Here is an 18,132-nt window from a genome sequence, read left to right as displayed (position 1 = left end):
AGTAAAACTTTTTGAGCCTTATCAATTCAGTAAAAATAAAACATTCACTCCCATGTATCTCCTAAATCTCTGGGCAGCCTAAAAGTCTAATCTTTCAATCATTTTTTTTTAAAAAAATTGTAAAATACACTTAAGATAAAATGTACCAATTTAACCAGTGGTAAGTGCCATGAAGTTCATCAAGTTCAGTGCCATTAGGTACATTCATGTACTCTAGTGGGTAAGTCATAAAGAAGTCAAGAGTTTAATTGCCTCCCAAAATGTATTGCTACATTAATACAAATTTGTATTACTACAAATCCTATCAGTATGTATAACCATAATGCACCAATAAAAAAAAGTGGGAAAAATGCATACTACTTAATAATCCTCACTCTCAGAGGCTGGAAGTGGGAGAGTCAGAATAGCATTTGACCCCTTCTTCCTCTTTGAGAGGGAAACCCAAGTCCAAATGAGCTTTTTCTCTTCAATTTTCCAAAGAAGGATCTTTTATAAGTACAGATGTTTGTCCAGTGTCTTCTAAACTACCAAGAGCGGAGAGCACTCTACTCGTGGCTTCTGAATCCAGAGTCAGCAAGCCTTCCATTTTTGGGAAAAGTTTTCATCTATGACTATTTCTACCCCATGACTCATCATATACTGGTTTCAAACTGGCTTCATTTTTCTATCTATTAAAAAATATTGCATTTTCCATCTTACTGACGATTGTCACATATATAGACATACAGTGTGGGCAAAGCGCCTCCTCGAAGTAAGGTCAAGGCCCCATCACAGTTTTAAAAAGTTGCCTGGAATTAAGAGGCCAGGAGATGGATCAAGTTTGTTCAATATGGGTAATATTCAGCACTGCTGGTAAACATCCAGGCAGGGACTCGGGTGCTGCTCAGTGGTATAGTGCTTGCTTAGCATGTGCAAGGCCCTGGGTTCAATCCCCAGCACCACAATAACTCCCAAATAAAGAATTTTCCCCTCTTCACACACTGGAAAATAAAAGCTGGACTGTATATATATGTCACTGAGCTTTTGTAATAATAAAAGTAAAGTTCATGTTCCCAAATTATTAATGCATTTGACTTTCAAGACAAGAAATGACACCCTGTGAAGTCCTTGAAGGCAAAACCTGCCCTGGTCTTCTTAATCTCCATCATCTAGCACTGTGCTTGCATACAAAAGGTGCTCAACAGAAGTTTGTGGAATGAATAAATGATGACATCATTTTCTTTCTGACCTATGTTTTGTGAAATGTGCATCCTGGCAGCATTACAAATCAGGTATGAATCTCACCTTCACCTAAAGACACAGTCTGAAGATTTAAGCCCAGGGAATTGTGGTTTCCCAGAGCGGGATCTTGAGGGAAAGAAACTACCCTTCAACCGTGTTTGGAATGTCCAAGTTATAGCAGAGGAGCTGGTGACAGGACACTAAGAAAGAAAAGTCTGGATTTCTAGGGCCTGGAACTCTTAGGGTCTACTTCTGAAAGATATTGCATTGTTTTCCATTAGTAACTTTTGCTTCACTCAAGACCAGGGCTTCTCAAGCTCAGCACTGACATTTTAGATCAAGGAACTCTTTGTTGTGGGGACTATCTTGTGTATTATAGGATGCTGAGCAGCATCTGTGGCCTCTGCCCACTAGATATCAGTTTCCCCATGCCAGTCCAGTGCTGACAACTAACAGCATATCCAGTTTTTGCCAAATACCCCCTGGGGGACAGAACCACCCCCAGCCGAGAATCACTGCTCTCAACTGACACCTACTGTCATGGCAGCTCTACATACGTCATGCACAAGGGTTTGAGAACTCCCGTGGGAATGGCTTCCCTTCCTTTTAGTCTATACTGGCTCTTGACCATGAACCTGAATCTTTGCTTCTATCCTGAAGTATGAACAAGAGGTCAAGCTGTGTGATGGGATCATGTGGAAACTGGTGCCAGGTGCCTTTTCTCAGGGCCCTTTCAGCCCAAGTGTCCTAACTTTGTCCCTAGGAATGGTCCACAGCTTAGCCAAACTGAGGTGGGGGAAAGTGGTCTATAGTAGTATTTTTCTGAATAAGGCACAGAGAATACTAATTCTGGACAAGAGGAAGACAACTTGTGATGGAAACTTCGGTACAATTGGTTAAGTTGAATAAAATCTGGGATAACTGCACTGAGGTGTTGTTCTCCACCATCTAAAAAAAGTTTAAGGAGAGCATTGCAGATGAAGTCAATTGGCATCACCTGTCCACCCTCTAGCTCAAGTTTACAGTGGCTGCTTCTAGCCTGGACAACCAGGCATCTGTAGAGGGCAGGCCAATTGCTCTCAACTGAGTCCACAAACCCTTCTGTATCCCCCAGCATCCCCCTAGAGAAAGGAGCACACACAGTCCTTCACCAGAGCTGGTCTGACCTCTCAAGTGAGCTGAGATGTACATTCCATTTTCTACACTTCTAAACCACGTGACATTAGACAACTCCCTTCAAAACTTCTTATCATCTGTGAGAAGATTATATCAGTAATTATAGATACCATATCCCCACAGGATTGCTGTGAGGATAAAATGATCTAACAACATGGAGAATTCCTTCAAATGCTTTGCAAAATACTGCTCATCAGTTGTGGGAGGGTTTGGATTGAACGTGGGGCTTTAGGGAACTCCTGCAGCCCTGTAAATAATATCACCAGTTATATTCACCAACACACAATCTAGGGAAGAAGGAAAGAGAGGAGGTGGAAGGACAGAAAAACTGCTTTGAATTAGTCTGAATCATTCTGGTATGATTATCCATTGCTTTCAGAAGGGATTATATGATGAGTATGAGTAGAGACTCAGGAGTCAGACTACCTGAATTTAAATCCCAATTCTATCACCTATTAGCTGTGTGACGTCAGCCAAGAAACTCAGTCTCTCTGCCTCTGTTTCTTCATCTGTAAGATCAGTATAATCACAGTACCTACCTCATGGGTTTGCTGTGAAAGTGAAGGGAGGAAATGTACATATCACTTAGTAGGTGAAAGAATGGGCTTTGGAGACAGAATCCCTGGGTTCAAGACTCCACAGCTCTGCTTTTCAGCTGAGCAAGTGACTTGCCTGACTTTGCTCCTTCAGAAGATGGGGACAGTAAAAGACTCATCTCAGAATGTTGTTCCTTGTGTTAACAAAGTACTTGGAAAGTGACCAACATATGGTAAGTACTCAATAAATGCTGCTAGCATGATTTATAGAACATGATATGGATAAACACATATTAGCAGCTATTATGTATGATCATTATTATCGTTATTACTATAATTATAACTCTCAGTTCTGGCTAGACCACTCACTGGCAATTTAAAGCCACTGTATACAACTCAAGTTGGGGACTCCGGAGTGCAGTCATCCATCAATATCTTCAGAGAACTGGTTCCAGAACACCCCTTCCCTTTTGAAACTAAAATCTGCAGACACTCAAATCTTTTGTATCAGATGGCTTAGCATCTGCACATAACCTATGAACACTCTCCTGTATAATTTAAACCATCTCTAGTTTTGAACCAGTTATCACCAGCAAGAAGATGAGACCCTGTCTCATAGCAAGGTGCTGAAGTCCAGGAAAGTCAGCAGGATGCCTGGGGATAGGCAACAGGGCCCCAAAGGCAAACTGGCACTTCAAAGCCCTGAGCAAGTGCAATTTATGCTTGATTCCTGAAACAGGGTTGCAAGACTTTATTCAAGTTCAGCCCTCTACTCTGAAGCAGCTTCTTTCTTGACAGTTTAGAGGTCAGTTTTCCCTTTCCTCTTTTAAGAGTGGCAAGCCACAGGCTGGGGGATGTCGTGAGTAGAAAAGTAGTGATAGAGCACATGCCTAGCAAGCATGAGGCCCTAAGTTCAACCCCCAGTACCATTAAAAAGAAAAAAAAAAAGCTAAAAGAGTGGCAAGCCATAGTTGGAGTGAGATGCTCCAAAGAGATACCCAGAAACTCTTACTGGCATCAAGACGGCAGAAGATCCCGGCATTGTAGGGTTGGGCAGGGTCCCAGGCATGGAGGCTGGCATGGGCTGTCTCTGTCTGTTGTGGAGATGTAGCAGAGAAGATAGAGAGCCTGGGACAGGCCTGGAAACAAAGAAAACAAACAAACATTATTTCCAGTGCTCTGAGCCTGTCTCACCAGAGTCCAGGACCAGTGGGGACACCACCCGTCCAACGTGCAGCAGATCAGACCCACTGATGGGACAGCCACATAATTGTGGATATTAGGGAAATAATAACAAATAAAATACAAGTCTGATTTCCTTTGCTGCTTCCTAGATAACACATCAAATTCTACTTCATTTCCTGATCCCTGTTAGCTAACTGATGTTCCATAGAAACAAGCCAGTAAATCTCCCATAGCCCCTGCTTCTAAGGAAAGGGATTTTGTGGTGGAATCCTGGGTCTGAGCCTTTGAAGGGTCTTAGGGCTGGAGATCTGGCTCCAGGTGTTCAACACACACACTCTCCCACACCTCTGCCTGGAAGCTCACCTGGCTTTGCTCTGGATACACTTTCATTCTCTGAATTTAATGGATAAACTCCATTTGTGAATTCTTGACAGAAATCGATTTTGACTTTTTCAGAGTTCTCCACAATGAGTGGAAGGAATCAAAGTCAGGACACAGACCAAAAGCAGCCCGCCCATGGGTCACAGCCCTGTGGCCAGCCTTTCCCCGGTGAGCTCTCCATCACCAAGCTCTCATTTCCTAATAACTCGAGGTGTTAGGCTGTTTGACAGAAAACTGATTTGGGCCTGACCTGCAGAACTTGGGTAAGCATTCCTTCGGGGAGTAGACAGTTTGAGCTGTTGTTTCAATTTGAGAAAAAAAAAAATCCCAGAAAACTTTAAGAGCCTTACATTGATTTAATGAGCCAGGGAATGTGGAGCTGAGGGAAAAAGGGAATTATTTGTGTTTATTAAAAATGGCAAACAACTGACCTCTCCGGCTAAATTCTCAATCTCCTGATGGGTTTGCTCTGGGGAGCTATATAAATGTCAAGCCATTAAATTAAAGACTTAACAACAAACAAAACAAATAAACAAAAAGCTCTCGGGCCCTCTGAGTCTTCCATGTAAAACCACTGTATTCTGAATGTTGGGATAGAAACTTGTACTTTCAGAATTAGTGCATGTTCTAAAGAAAAAAAGAAGACCCCCTCATGCAAAGAACTGGGTAAGGCCACCGCACTATGCTCCAGGCAGGCCCAGGCCTGGCCTCCATTAGGAGAAGCACAATCTCTGCTAGAGTTCCCTTGGAGTAGGGAGAGGAGGCCCTTCTTTGGCGTCTCTGGGTGACTCACAGGGAAGTGGGAGACTGAGCTGGGGAAAAGAGAATGCCAACACGTTCTTTCTTCACATTGCTGTTAAAATTCCAAAGATTAAGTTTTCCACTCTTTTTTGCCCAAGAGCTCTTTTGGAAATGTAGCTAACCATCATGGTCACACACATCCTAGAAGGATTACTCATAATTAGTCAAGATTTATACGCTCAGGAAGGTGAATATATGGAACTAGAAAAGAATAGAAAGCCCTTTCACAGAAGTTATGTTGATGTACACAAATCACAATCTGTTTTATTAGTAGAAGGTATGTTTGCGGACATACCTAGAAAGGCGGAGGTCAGTAGGTGGGAACAATGAAATGAGCATTTTTTCAGAAATGCAAATGAGGTACTAAGGGTATTTCCTGATGTGTGCCCTTGGGGCATCTCGAGTACACACTGACACAATAAGGTCTAGCAGGTGAAGGTCCTCAAGCTTTCTCAGTTTTGGGGAACTGCTGGTTCCAATGCTCCAAAATACCACAGAAGGTTGTGACTTCACCAGGTTCGTAAAGAATATTTCATTCAGAGGTGAATAGCTTGAGTCAGATAAGTATGGAATGTGGCCCTGTCAACAAAGCTTGTTTTATTTTCTCCAATTTTAATGTTTTGTTTGGGAATGCGATTAAAAAGAAAACTGTTGTATATCACAGCATATAATGTTCAGTAATAGTTCTTCCAAACCCAGGATTAATCATATGGACTCCCCAGTTTCATAATAAGCAAGATTCATTGAGGGGATCCCTCATCACCCATCTATCCACTCATTAGTATCTACCCAATCTGCAGAGATGGATATACAGGCATCTACATATGCACACACACATGCACGCACACACATATACTGCCTGTAACCATATATCTGTCACTAGAGGAAAGCTTCAAGGGCCAACAGGAACAAACACACACTGTTATAGGAAAGACAATGAAAAACATTTCTTTGTATTACTTGGATTCAGGATACCATGCTCGTGAGCATCATTCACGTTCAGTTTCTAACCTGACATATTAAAAACAATCCTGGTCATCAGTTTTTATTGATGTGTTCTTTGTGAAAAAGAAATCAATTAAACAACTCAATGGTGATGTGAAAGGGAATGCAAAAGTAATTAAATTTAAAATGAGTTTTCATTTTACCCAAATGATGGAAACTATCATATGGAATAGTTGGGGAATGGTGTGTTTAATTTAATTCAATGCTCTGATTAGGTTAGTTATTTCCACGCAATGCACAGATCTACTAGATTTTAAAATATCAAGTATTTTCTCATTAATTAAGAAAGACTTTCAAGGTACTGGGCTCTCTTGGGATTATAATAACAGCTTCCAAATGGTACCAGTCAGACTGATTAGCAACATATACTTGGGTGGGAAAATGTTATTTGAGATCCCTGTATGTTTGAATTCTGAATAATTCTGAGGTTCACACAGACTTTATAAATTATTTCCCAACTCCCACTTATCATACTGATAGAGTTCTCTAGGCTTCTTGCTTAGGCTTTTACACTATAAAAACCAAAAAGAGTAAACTGCTTAAACATCCTTAAGTATATCAAGGAGAAGGGCTGAGGTATTGCTCAATGGTAGAGAATTGTCTAGCATGCACAAGTGTGTTTGATTCCCAGCACCAGTAAATAAAGAAATAAAATAAAATACAGGACCAGAGTGAAGAATTTTCTATGTAACTAGGCCCATAGAAGCAAACATTTGTCTAGAATACTTGAATTGTTGAAGCAAGAGTGGTATTGGAATAATTGCATTAATTGTCTAATTCCCTTTATGTGTTCTAAAAAATGAATTATTGTTATTTAATATAGTATATGGGCAGAAAACTTTTTATATTGCTCTTGAACAACGTTTCATATTTTTCAAAGGATTATCACAGCCCTAATTTCACATGACTTGAAACAATGCCACATGGTAGATAGGTAGCATTATTCCCACTTTACTTGGGAGCAAACTGAATCCAGGTACATTCAAATTTGCCCAAGGTCACACAGGTCATGAAAAGGAGCAGGGCTCATACTCAGCTTGCAATACAGAGCTTCCCCCAGTACACCTTGCAAGCTTCCACGACTAAGTTATTATTGTTTTTTTTATGCTAAAATAAACTCATGGTCCATTTCCTTTGATATTCACACTGCTCCCTGGACTTTGCATGAAGTAGTAAAACACTGGGGAAACTGCTAACATTGCTAACACGAGAACTCTCTTATCCATTCGAAATTCTATTTTCTTCCTTCAACAAAAAACAACAAAATAAAAACAGAGCAAACAAAGACCTCCCCAAACAACACATCAATTAGATTCTGCAAGTAAGATGACAAAATAGCAATAAAGTTGTGAAAACAAAGACCCAACAGTCTTTCCTCCAGTGCAGGCTTGTTGCCATGAGCTAATAATTCCAGACTTTGAGCAAGCTGAGCCTCCTTTTTAATAACCATATGCCTCTAGGTAAAGTATTTCTACTAAAAATTATTGAGGCATGGAACAAGGTAAGATGTGTGAGCTCATGTTGGATTGTTCAATTACTAAACTGAGTCCTGCAGCATTAAGAGTTTTCCAACTTGACAGATTATTCCTCTTTATACACTTGTATAAACATACTGCTTACGGCTGAAATCTATGTAAGCTTTTCTTTCAATTAAAATGTCAAGAATGACAGACTGTGTTTTCACTGTCCTTAGTAGAATGATAGGTACCACAGCAAGCGATTTCATGTCCTCATTTTTCCCCCCCAAAAAAGGATGTTTTCCAGTCTGGGGGGTGTCTGAAAATCCAGGACTGTGTCTGCCAGTCTTCCTCGTCCTCCCACCCCCACCCCGGGCAAGCCTTGCTCTCTCTAAGGAGCCAAGGGCCACAGTGTGGGTTTGGAAGGCCTGAGAGGGTCTCTGTGGAGTGCTCTCTTTCCCTGATCTTTGAAAGCCCTATGGTCCCCTGGATTGCCTATTCAACGGTCAGGACAGACAGATCAGCCAGCCATGTGCTCAGGCAAAGGAAGAGGACAGTGATGAAGAATATTATCTTGGAAAACTGGAACATCAGTGTTAGCATGGAAAGGCCATAGACATCAAAGAAACCTTAAGATGACAGAGAAATAATAATGTCAGGACTCGATGGGAAGCAAAATTTTAAAAACTTCAGAGCAAGCCTATGGAAAGAAGGTCAGGGCAGGCAGTAGGAGATTCAGAGGTCATATTGGAAGAGACTTTTCTGAATTTTGGAGTTCTCCATTTCCCCTGTCCAATGAATAGGCAGGCTGTAGGCGATCTCAAAGTCCCTTGGAGTTCTACTCAGTTCTCAGACTTGACATGAAAGCTAGATGCTTTTAATTGAGTCAGACTCTAAGCTCCATTAAGACATTTATTCACCCCTCACTGCTGTGTGCCCAGGGCTTCACCCAGCGTCTGGAAGGTAGGCGGCAGTCAGTGTCTACGTTCAGTGATATTAAGTTGGTCCAGAATCTTGTTCTTAATACCAGGACTACATCTGGAACATGACTAGACCCCAAACAGAGGGTGTTCCGAGAAAGGGCCTTACAGTCTATGGGGTCCACACTTATTTCTCTTGTAAATGTAATATCATTTCACACACAGACTAGAAAAAGGGTATTGATTGCTCACTCTGCTTGCATTTGCTTATGAAAAGAAATATGGGCTTCTTTTGTATCTTATTTCTTAAAAAAGTATTTTTAATTATAGATGGACACAATTCCTTTATTTTATTTTATTTTTAATGTGGTCCTGAGGATCAAACCCAGTGCTTCACACATGCCAGTAAGTGCTCTACCACTGAGCTACAACCTCAGCCCAGATCTTCTTAAATAAATTCTTTTGGCCTAATCTGACAAATTGGTTTTATCCAGGGTAGGGAGAGGGAATAGCTAAAGAAGAGAATATGAACACTTAAATCTTAAGAGAAGGCATTTTCTATTGTGAAATGCTTATTTACTCATTCTTTTACAAAGTGAAATTTTAAAATTCCTGTTTTTGAAAAGAAAACAAATTGTCACGATAATCAGTTAGAATGTGAAATGGAAAGACGATATATTAATTTATTCCATGTGTAATAATTCTACTATAAAATGGTTAGTGAAGAACATGGGTTCAGGAGCCAGATTACACTATCTATGTTGAAATCTGAGCTCTGCCATGTACCAGGTATGCTATTGTGGAAAAATTACTTGATCTCTCTGTGCTTTGGGTTTCTCAATTGCAAAATGGAGGTAACAATGATATTTACCTCATAGCATTATTGAGATATACTACATGCTAAATAAATTAAATATGTTTAATAAAAAGTAATTTTATTCTGAAACACCAAACAACATATAATCCCCTTATTTCAATCAAGAAATTATTTAAGTATGGAATCTTAAAGAACACTAGTCCTTACCTTTAATTAAGAAACCACACTTTGATCAATATAAAAATGTTCAATATTCCCTGCATATTTATTTCTTTAAAAATTCATCCACTTATGACCAAGACCTTCTATAGAAGCAAATGGACTTCTCTCACCCACAATTTTGGAGAATTGCAAAATGACTTCATGTTATTTCTCAGAAAGAGCCCTTGCAAATATTTCCTTAGAATGGAACTAAACTAATTCTCCAGAGATCAGTCCTCAATATCTTGTTTTTCCTGAACAGTGACAAAATCCAACAGAAGCAATAATTGGGAAGACAAGAAAGGTGTTTAACCTACATTTAAAAGCACATCATTTAATTATTGTATTAACTGAAAATAATTCAAGGAGACACAGTAGGATCCTGTTGCCATATCTTTTTTGAATGACTTCATAGTCTGCCCTAAGTCTCACCACCAATCTTCTAAAGATACACAGGCCAATACAATATTTCCCCTTTTAACAAAGGAGACAAAGAAATAGAAACATTTAGCTCTAGAAAGGTATGAATGCACCAGCAGCTTTAATTAAAACATGCATTCTCACCAGGTACTGTGGCACACACCTATAATCCCAGGTACTGGTAAGGCAGGAGGATCTCAAGGTCAAGGCCAGCCTAGGCAATCTAGAGAGATCCTGTCTCAGAATAAAAGTTAGAAAGGGCTGGAATGGAGATCAGCACTAAAGTGCCTGCCTGAACCTTGTGAGGCCCTGGGTTCAATCCCTAGTACCACAAACTAAATAAGCAATATAAATAAATTAATTAAAACAAAATAACCAGAATTTTCCTTTTCCGAGATTTCTTAGGTCCAACAGAAGATCTCTATTAAAAAGGCGACACTTCCCCTCAAGAATTTCTCCCTCCCTACCTCAGAAAACTTGGAATGGGTCCATCATTTGACCCAGCTATCCCACTCCTCAGTTTGTACCCAAAGGATTTAAAGTAAGCATATCACAATGACTCAGCCACATCAATGTTTATAGCAGCTCAATTCACAATAGCTAAACTATGGAACCAAACTGGATGTCCTTCAACAGAGGAATGGATAAAGAAATGTGGTATATATACACAATGGAATATTACTCAGCCTTAAAAAAATAAAAAAAAATTATGACATTTGCAGGTAAATGGAGGGACTAGAGAGTATCATGCTAAGTGAAATAAGCCCCAAAAGCTGAATGTCTTCTCTGATAAGCACATGATGATCCATAGGGAAGAATAAAGGAATTTTGGTCAGTGTAGAGGGGAGTCAGGGGAGGGGTGGGGTTGTGGGCATGGGAAGGATGGTAGAAAGAGAAAGACATTACATGTATGATTATGCTACTGGAGTGACTCTGAAACATGTACAGCCAGAGAAATGAGAAGTTGGGCTCCATGTGAGTGCAATATGTCAAAAAGCACTCTACTGTAAAATAAATAAATTTTTTTAAAAAAGAATTTCTCCCTTCCTACTTTTCTTTTGATGACACATTTAGGTGTTCAGGAATTTTTTCCTCTATATCTATATCCTATTTTCTGCCTTACCCTAGTCTGCCATCTTATCCTAAAAACTGGTAAAATAGCAATGTCAAAACAGGTTGCTATCTGGGGGATGGGAAGTCTGTCTCCCCGTGATAGAACGTGGCAAAGGTCCAAAGATTCCCACCCTCTAGCCTCTGCTGCCTCCCCAAATGTGACCCTGGACTCCACACACTCCAACCAATCCTGACCCTCTCCCACCTTCCAGAAAGTTCCAGCTTCCTTCCTGCCACAGATTCCTGATGTAATCCTTGCCTTCTCTAGGTAACCACACCAGGATGGACCCTTTTTGTAACACTCTCAATGTACCCCCTACTTTCCCTATCATTTATCACTATTTAGCCAATCAATGAATCAATCAATCAATCACTCATCAAAGATCAATCAAGCACCTAATATATGTCAGAGTGGGTGTTATCATTTCAGAGGGGAAAACTGGTTTGGCCATGTAGGTCATTTGCATAATTCTTTTACAAATTTCCAATTGGGCAGGATATAACAAACAAATCAGGTCTGTTCTGTTTTCTCTTAGAGTTTACCATCTCAGTTGAGTGGAGTTCATCAATGATGCAGAGATTTTTTAAAAAAAAATGAATTTCCTCCTAATTAGATAATAAATTTCATAAGTGAGAGATTATGTCTGCCTTGTGTACCACAACAGAGACTTCTGAAACTTAAGAAAGTGCATGTGTCTTGTCGGTGTTTAATACATTTTTCTTGAATTAGTAAAAACATAGATAGCAAGGATCTTCTTTCCCATTAACAAGGGTTCTTGAGTAAACAATATTCAATAAATGATCTTTGCTAACTAATGAGAAGAACGTAATTGATCTTCAAGTCATCGGTGAAATTCCAAAGTTTACATTAACAGCCTCATACAACCCCATTTCTATTCTTGAAAAGCATATGGGACTACCCCCAAGGCAATTTGTGCTTTTTGCCAGTGTGCCTGAAGTTGAACCCACGCTTTCAGATGAGCCCTAGACCCATTTGTTTTTGCATCACTTAAATTAATTTCCATTTGAAATTATATTTTAGGCATTTCATAAAAAAAAAAAAGGCCACGAATCATTCTGGACCACTCATCTGTCTCCAATATATATAATGTTCTAAAAATTGGATGCATGCCCTGCAATAAGGTCACACTTTATAATGCTCAGAGTGCTTGCTCCAAGGCACCAGTTATAGCCATACTATGGTCAATTTAACATCTTGGTTCTGCATTGTACGGACTTACTGATGTTGACAAGGGTGATTTTGGAGTACTCATCACCAGGGGTATCTGAAATTAAACATACCACACAAAGCAAATTGGGCTCTCTCTCTCTCTCTCTCTCTCTCTCTCTCTCTCTCTCTCTCTCTCTTGTTTTGAATCAATTTTGTACAACTGATGCCTTTGTTTTATAGATGTGGTATCTGATGTCTTGGAAACCATACCTTCTTTTTCTTTAAATGAAAGCCTGGCTGTGAGAAAGCCAATGTTAGTAATAAAACATAATACAGCTAACAGATCTACATCCTGCTGGAGCCTTGGCGTGGTTTTATAGTGTATCGCTGCATGTACTCAGGCAGAGATGTTTACTAGTGCTTTCAAGTGTTTTAAGCAGAGAGAGTAGTAATAAGAGGAGAGATACGAATTTATGGTCATTCTGTTAAGACTATTAAATCAATCTTTCTTTCTTTTTTTTTTCCTCTTGGCTTCTTTAATGACTGATTTCTGCACCATTAATCTGAATTAGTCATGCAGTCAGCCTGATTCATTTAAGTTAACCAAAAACACGGCTGGATTGGTTTCTGATGTACTATTGTAAGAAAAAAAAATTCCATTTTCAAAATCTGATATATATATTTTTTCTTGTAATGAGCTAACGGCTCTTTATAAAGATCTTTTATAAAAGACCCTAAATGCCTCAACAGTTTGGCTTTAGCTATGGGTCAGACGTTCAGGCATGAAGAGATGGCTTTTCAACAAGCCAATAACTTCTCGGTTGCATCAATTATTCATAAAGTTACACTCAGAAAAAGGCAAGTAAATGCAGATCAAAAGACACGAAATAAAAGACGATTTTGAACGTAGCTCAAATAAATGATGCACATCTGACTGGTTGGGGAAAAATATATATCTTTAAAGAGGCAGATCTCTAAATAAAATTCCTTCCTAATGTGAGTTGTTAATAAGCTTCCTCCTTGCTTCATGTGGACAAATAAGTAGCCCTCTGATTATGAGCCTTGTCATTTACATGAGATTGCTGCTTGCATTCATTCACCATAGATGAATAATTCATGAAAACTTTCACTAACCCACTTCCCTGGGTATCCTGTAGAGGCAGAGAACCCTGAGCTCTCACAGCCCCACCCCCACACCAAGGTCTAGGTCGGCTATTCTGTTTAGGTTTCTTTTGGCTTCAAAGCTTTTGGGTTATCATATTTTAATTGAGTAATCTGTGGTGGAATCCACCAGGAGACACCCCCCCCATTCTCATATTCCAAATTGACAAATGAATTTTGTAGCCAAATGACAATTGCTTCAGTTTAGGAGACTTGGGGGAAAACAGAACCTTGGAACAGACACATGGGTCACCAGGCAGCAGCCAGTTGCTCAGCCTGTGCATTTTGCAAGCATCCTCACTCTGATACCCTCCCCACTGCCTTTATCTAACCTCTCCTTGAATCTTGAGGCAGGGTCCCTTCCATACCTTGTCCCGGGTGACCAGATTTATGGCACCCTCCACCCAGCCACTTGCTGGGATTATTTCAGCTCTTTAGGAGGTGATGTTGGAATTTATTAGTTTCACTGATTCACTGGCAGGAAAGGGGATGTGTCCAAGGTCCAGAGGGAGTGGCTTTTGGCAGCTGTGACTCCACACACAGACTATGCAACCTGAGGCTGCTAAAAGAATGATTTCCCAAGTTCTCTTCTTAATGATAAAGTAACGACATGGCTGAGAGGATCTCTTGTTCTCCAAAGAAACACTGGCAAGGAAGGAGGTATTGCCCCCGCCTCCCCAAGTTTAGCAAATGCCTCCCTAGGTCACATCTTGATGGAGGGTGGCAAGCTGTTCTCAACCACTGCCGAGTCAAACAGCCAAAATCCATAGGAGGAGTGTATGAGAGACGCTAAAGAAATCCTCGTCAGGCGAGGGCCAAACGTTATGGAGCTTGGAGAAGGTTCCAGAAAAGCCCAGGAAAATAGTTACTAAGCCAGAAAATAAGTCCCAAGGGGAGAAAAGAACAGGAATTAAGAAGTTTTCAGCCAATAGAAGAGACACTAGAGAAGGCAGGGAGGTGACAACCATGATCTTCAAGTTTCCAGATTACTAGATTCAGGGAATGCTCACCAGTGACTTTGAAACTCAGCCGCAGCAAAATAACAATAATAAATGAGCAGCACATGGGATTTAAGTTAGCAAAGAAGATCTCCAAAGAACAAATAGTGTAAAACAATTAAATGGCTAACTGAGGTTCTGGAATTTCCTCTTATTAAGCTCTTAAAAAAATAGATTTGACCCTGTCTGGCCTGGAATCTAAGGAAAAGGAGGAAGAGGAGGAGGAGGAGGAGGGGGAACTAGTTGGCAGACCTTGTGGAGTCCTAAGTTGGGTCCATTATTTTCACTTATTCCAGTCAGGGTGGCTGACAGAAATGACAGAGATAACACTGGCTGCCATCAGAGACCAGGAAATTGACCAAAGCCACCTCCTGTGGCTGACAAGGCCCAGGCTCTGGGTTGCCTCCTGCAGTCTGCCACAGACCCAGAGTGGAACCTGGGCACTTCATGTGACCTCTCTGCTTTCTCCTCAGGGAACAGCCAGGTGGCCGTCATACCCACATCCCAGGTGTGGTGTGAGCATGATTTCCTCAGGGAACAGCCAGGTGGCCGTCATACCCACATCCCAGGTGTGGTGTGAGCATGATTCAAGGGCATATTTTAAGTGTGTTTGGCCCCTGTAAACTGACCAGTGCCTATTCTAGTCAAGAAATGACTCATCTTCAGAAAATAATTACTAATATCCTTTAAAGTACAAATTAATGCTATATTATTCTAAGTTTGAGGGGTAAAGTGTTTAAGGAAAAGACCCAGAAACATCTAACTCTTCCAAAGGACCTGGGTGTCTTCCATAACTGTGAGGCCTGCTACAGTCACTATTCTCTTCTCTGGGAAACTTGCTCCGATCTCTCTAGTCCAGGCTGGTCCATGCTATGTGCTCTCACAGCATGTGTATGCCCCTCAGGCTGGAGAGAGAGCACTGAGCTTGGCCCACAGAGCCCCACAGAGGTCTGTTAAATGACTTAATGAGGTTACCTCATCCTACCCTGTCTCTCATCTCCTGGCAGCTGTACCCCTGTGACATGTCCATGACAGGGATCATTTTTATTTTTATTTTTTTAGAATGCTAAGCAAGCACTCTACCAGTCAGCCACACCCCCCAGCCCCATGACAGGGGTCTTTCTAAGAGTCATGGTAACTCGACCCACTCCTGATTTCTAGGGACTATCAGGTTAGCATTGACTTGAGCAAGGAGTCCTAGCAAGGGTGGAGTTTCTAGGAAACTGTACTCTTCCTTGTGCAATCTACCCTGAGCTACCTTTCAAGTTCTCCCACTTTCCAGAAGCACTTATCATGAAGCTAAGTTGATATTAATCTGAAACACTTAGTAGAATAGGAGCAATAAAGTTCATGACAATGATACTTGGCATTTATTTCGTACTTTGCATACAAGGATCTCAAAGGGCTTTTCAACTAGGCTTTGCTATTTTCCAAACAATTCATGGATGGACTAGAAACACAAGCAAACAAGCCACTGTGAATGACTTCCCAGGGGACAGGGATGGATCTGTCATGAGACTTGAGATTGTGGCTGTGCTATACATGTAAACACTCCCACTACACACAAACACCTGCAGACATGCACAGGATACCCAGCAAAAGTGAAACACTTCCAGTCCAAACACACTTTTTGCCTCTATTACCCAGGTCAACTTCAGAACCCAGTTTTACATTTTTATAGGTTTTATTTTGATATTTCTCCCAACCCTTTTAGGGTATTTATAATTGAAAGATCTGCATCTTTTCTTCAAAGGCATGCAGATTGAAAGGGCTTCCATTTCTTTTAAGTTCATTCTGAAAAACAAATTCTTTAGGTTTCAATGATCAGTTACAAGCCACGCAGGGGTTTACATATTAAATGTCTCTTCTAAGGCATGTTTACCTACCCTGGTGGCCCTACATGTTGCCAAAGAGGGTGACTTACTCGGTTTTCTAAATTATTCCCCAGACAGTCCTACTCCTACCCTCAAACAAATGTGTTACCTCGGATTTCAAGTTTAAAATATAGTTTGGTATCATTTCAGATGTCTTCCTACAGCTTAATAAATATCTTCCCTGGAGGCACTCAGGGCCTGATTTTAATTTGTGGTAGGGTTATGGGGAAAGTAAATGTCAATTTTAGCTACAGATAATAAATCACTAATAGAAATAGAAAGTGAATAACAGTGGACTTAAAGAACAGGTCCCTCTTTATGTTTGCCCATGGGGAGAAACTGTCCCCCCCCCCAAAAAAACCCTTCACATTAGGTTGAGAGCTTAGTTTCTCCTCTGATCCCTAAAATTAAGTCTCTCACCAGAACAGAAAGGCTGAGTTGTACTTTCACAGATGTTAATTTGAAGATCATAAGATGGTAAAGCAAAAAAGTGACCAAGCCCACCATGGGTAATTCCTCACTGGCTGCTCTTGAACATTCCTTTTCTTGAATGAGAGAAAGACTCCCATTTTCCCTGAGTACAGGTAGCATTGAGCAAAGAAGGGCAGGGACCCAGGAGAGGGTATAGGTTCTTCTCACTTATGAACAATAATCATTTTAGTGACTATGAAAATAAAGGCTTTACTCTTTTATGCACTAGAGTAAGTCATTTGTTGTTAAGCTGAATGACTCCAGGGGTAGGACAGATCCCCAAATAAGCAGTTCTGTCTTTTCAGGGTAGTGCTGTTAGATCCACAGGGACCAGATCTAAACTGGGTATTTGGGGTGTGACAGAAATCCTCCACGTCTCTAAGTTTCCAGGAAAAACATTTTTCTTAGTGACTTATAGATGCCATGTGATCCTCCCAGGGAAAAAGATAACTCTCCCCAAGCGCCAGTGTTGGGTCCTGCGGATGATCTGTCTGGTCCACAGTGCCTGTGACTGTTTCACCTGTCAACTTCACTGGGCCACCAGTTGCCCAGAGATCTATTGAAACATCATTTCTGGGTTGGTCCCTAAGGGAGGTTCTGGAAAAGGTCAGCATTTGAACTGGTGGGCTGAGTAAAGTGCTATGACTCCCTCATGAGGAGGGCACCGTGGGACCACAGAGAACCTAAATAGAACAGAAAGGTGAGGGAAGGTGACTGCCTAAGCTGGAACATTCCTTCTCAGCCTTTGGTCTGAGACTAACACCATTGGTGCTCCTGGTTCTTTAGATTTTGACTAGAATTTATACCATTTTCTTTCCGTGTCTCCAGTTGGCAGATGGCAAATAGTGGGACTTCTCAACCTCCATCATCTGGTGAGCTAATTCCTCATGGTAGAAAGGAAGGGAGGGAGGGAGGGAGGGAGAAAGGGAGAAAAAGAAAGATAGATAGATTGAGCTGGGCACTGTGGCGCATGGCTATAATCCCAGCAGTTTGGGAGGCTGAGGTAGGATCGTGAGTTCAAAGCCAGCCTCAGCAAAAGTGAAGTGCTAAGCAACTCAGTGAGACCCTGTCTCTAAATAAAATACAAACTAGGGCTGGGGATATGGCTCAGTGGCCGAGTGCCCCTGGTATCCTGCCCCACCCCCACTGCCCCCAAAAGAATGATTGATTCCTCTATTTATTGTGGAATAAATAGAGGAATCAATCTATTTTAGTTTGAAATGA

At 40.9% G+C, this 18,132-nt stretch overlaps 1 protein-coding gene across 4 annotated transcripts in view; it reads right to left on the bottom strand.

Annotated features, from left to right (window-relative positions):
- The window catches only part of Creb5 (cAMP responsive element binding protein 5), a 398,582-nt gene that overhangs the window by 100,963 nt on the left and 279,487 nt on the right, over positions 1-18,132 (bottom strand). For all 4 annotated transcript variants that reach the window (XM_077795986.1, XM_026407467.2, XM_026407469.2 and 1 more), the window contains one exon: positions 3,946-4,072. In XM_077795986.1, the coding sequence (XP_077652112.1) occupies positions 3,946-4,072 (127 nt within the window). The remainder of the gene's footprint in view (positions 1-3,945; positions 4,073-18,132) is intronic.

This window comes from Urocitellus parryii, chromosome 3, assembly GCF_045843805.1.
Source record: "Urocitellus parryii isolate mUroPar1 chromosome 3, mUroPar1.hap1, whole genome shotgun sequence".
NCBI lineage: Eukaryota > Metazoa > Chordata > Mammalia > Rodentia > Sciuridae > Urocitellus > Urocitellus parryii.
Note: the sequence above shows the minus strand (reverse complement) of the source record. Positions and strands in the feature narration are given on the sequence as shown.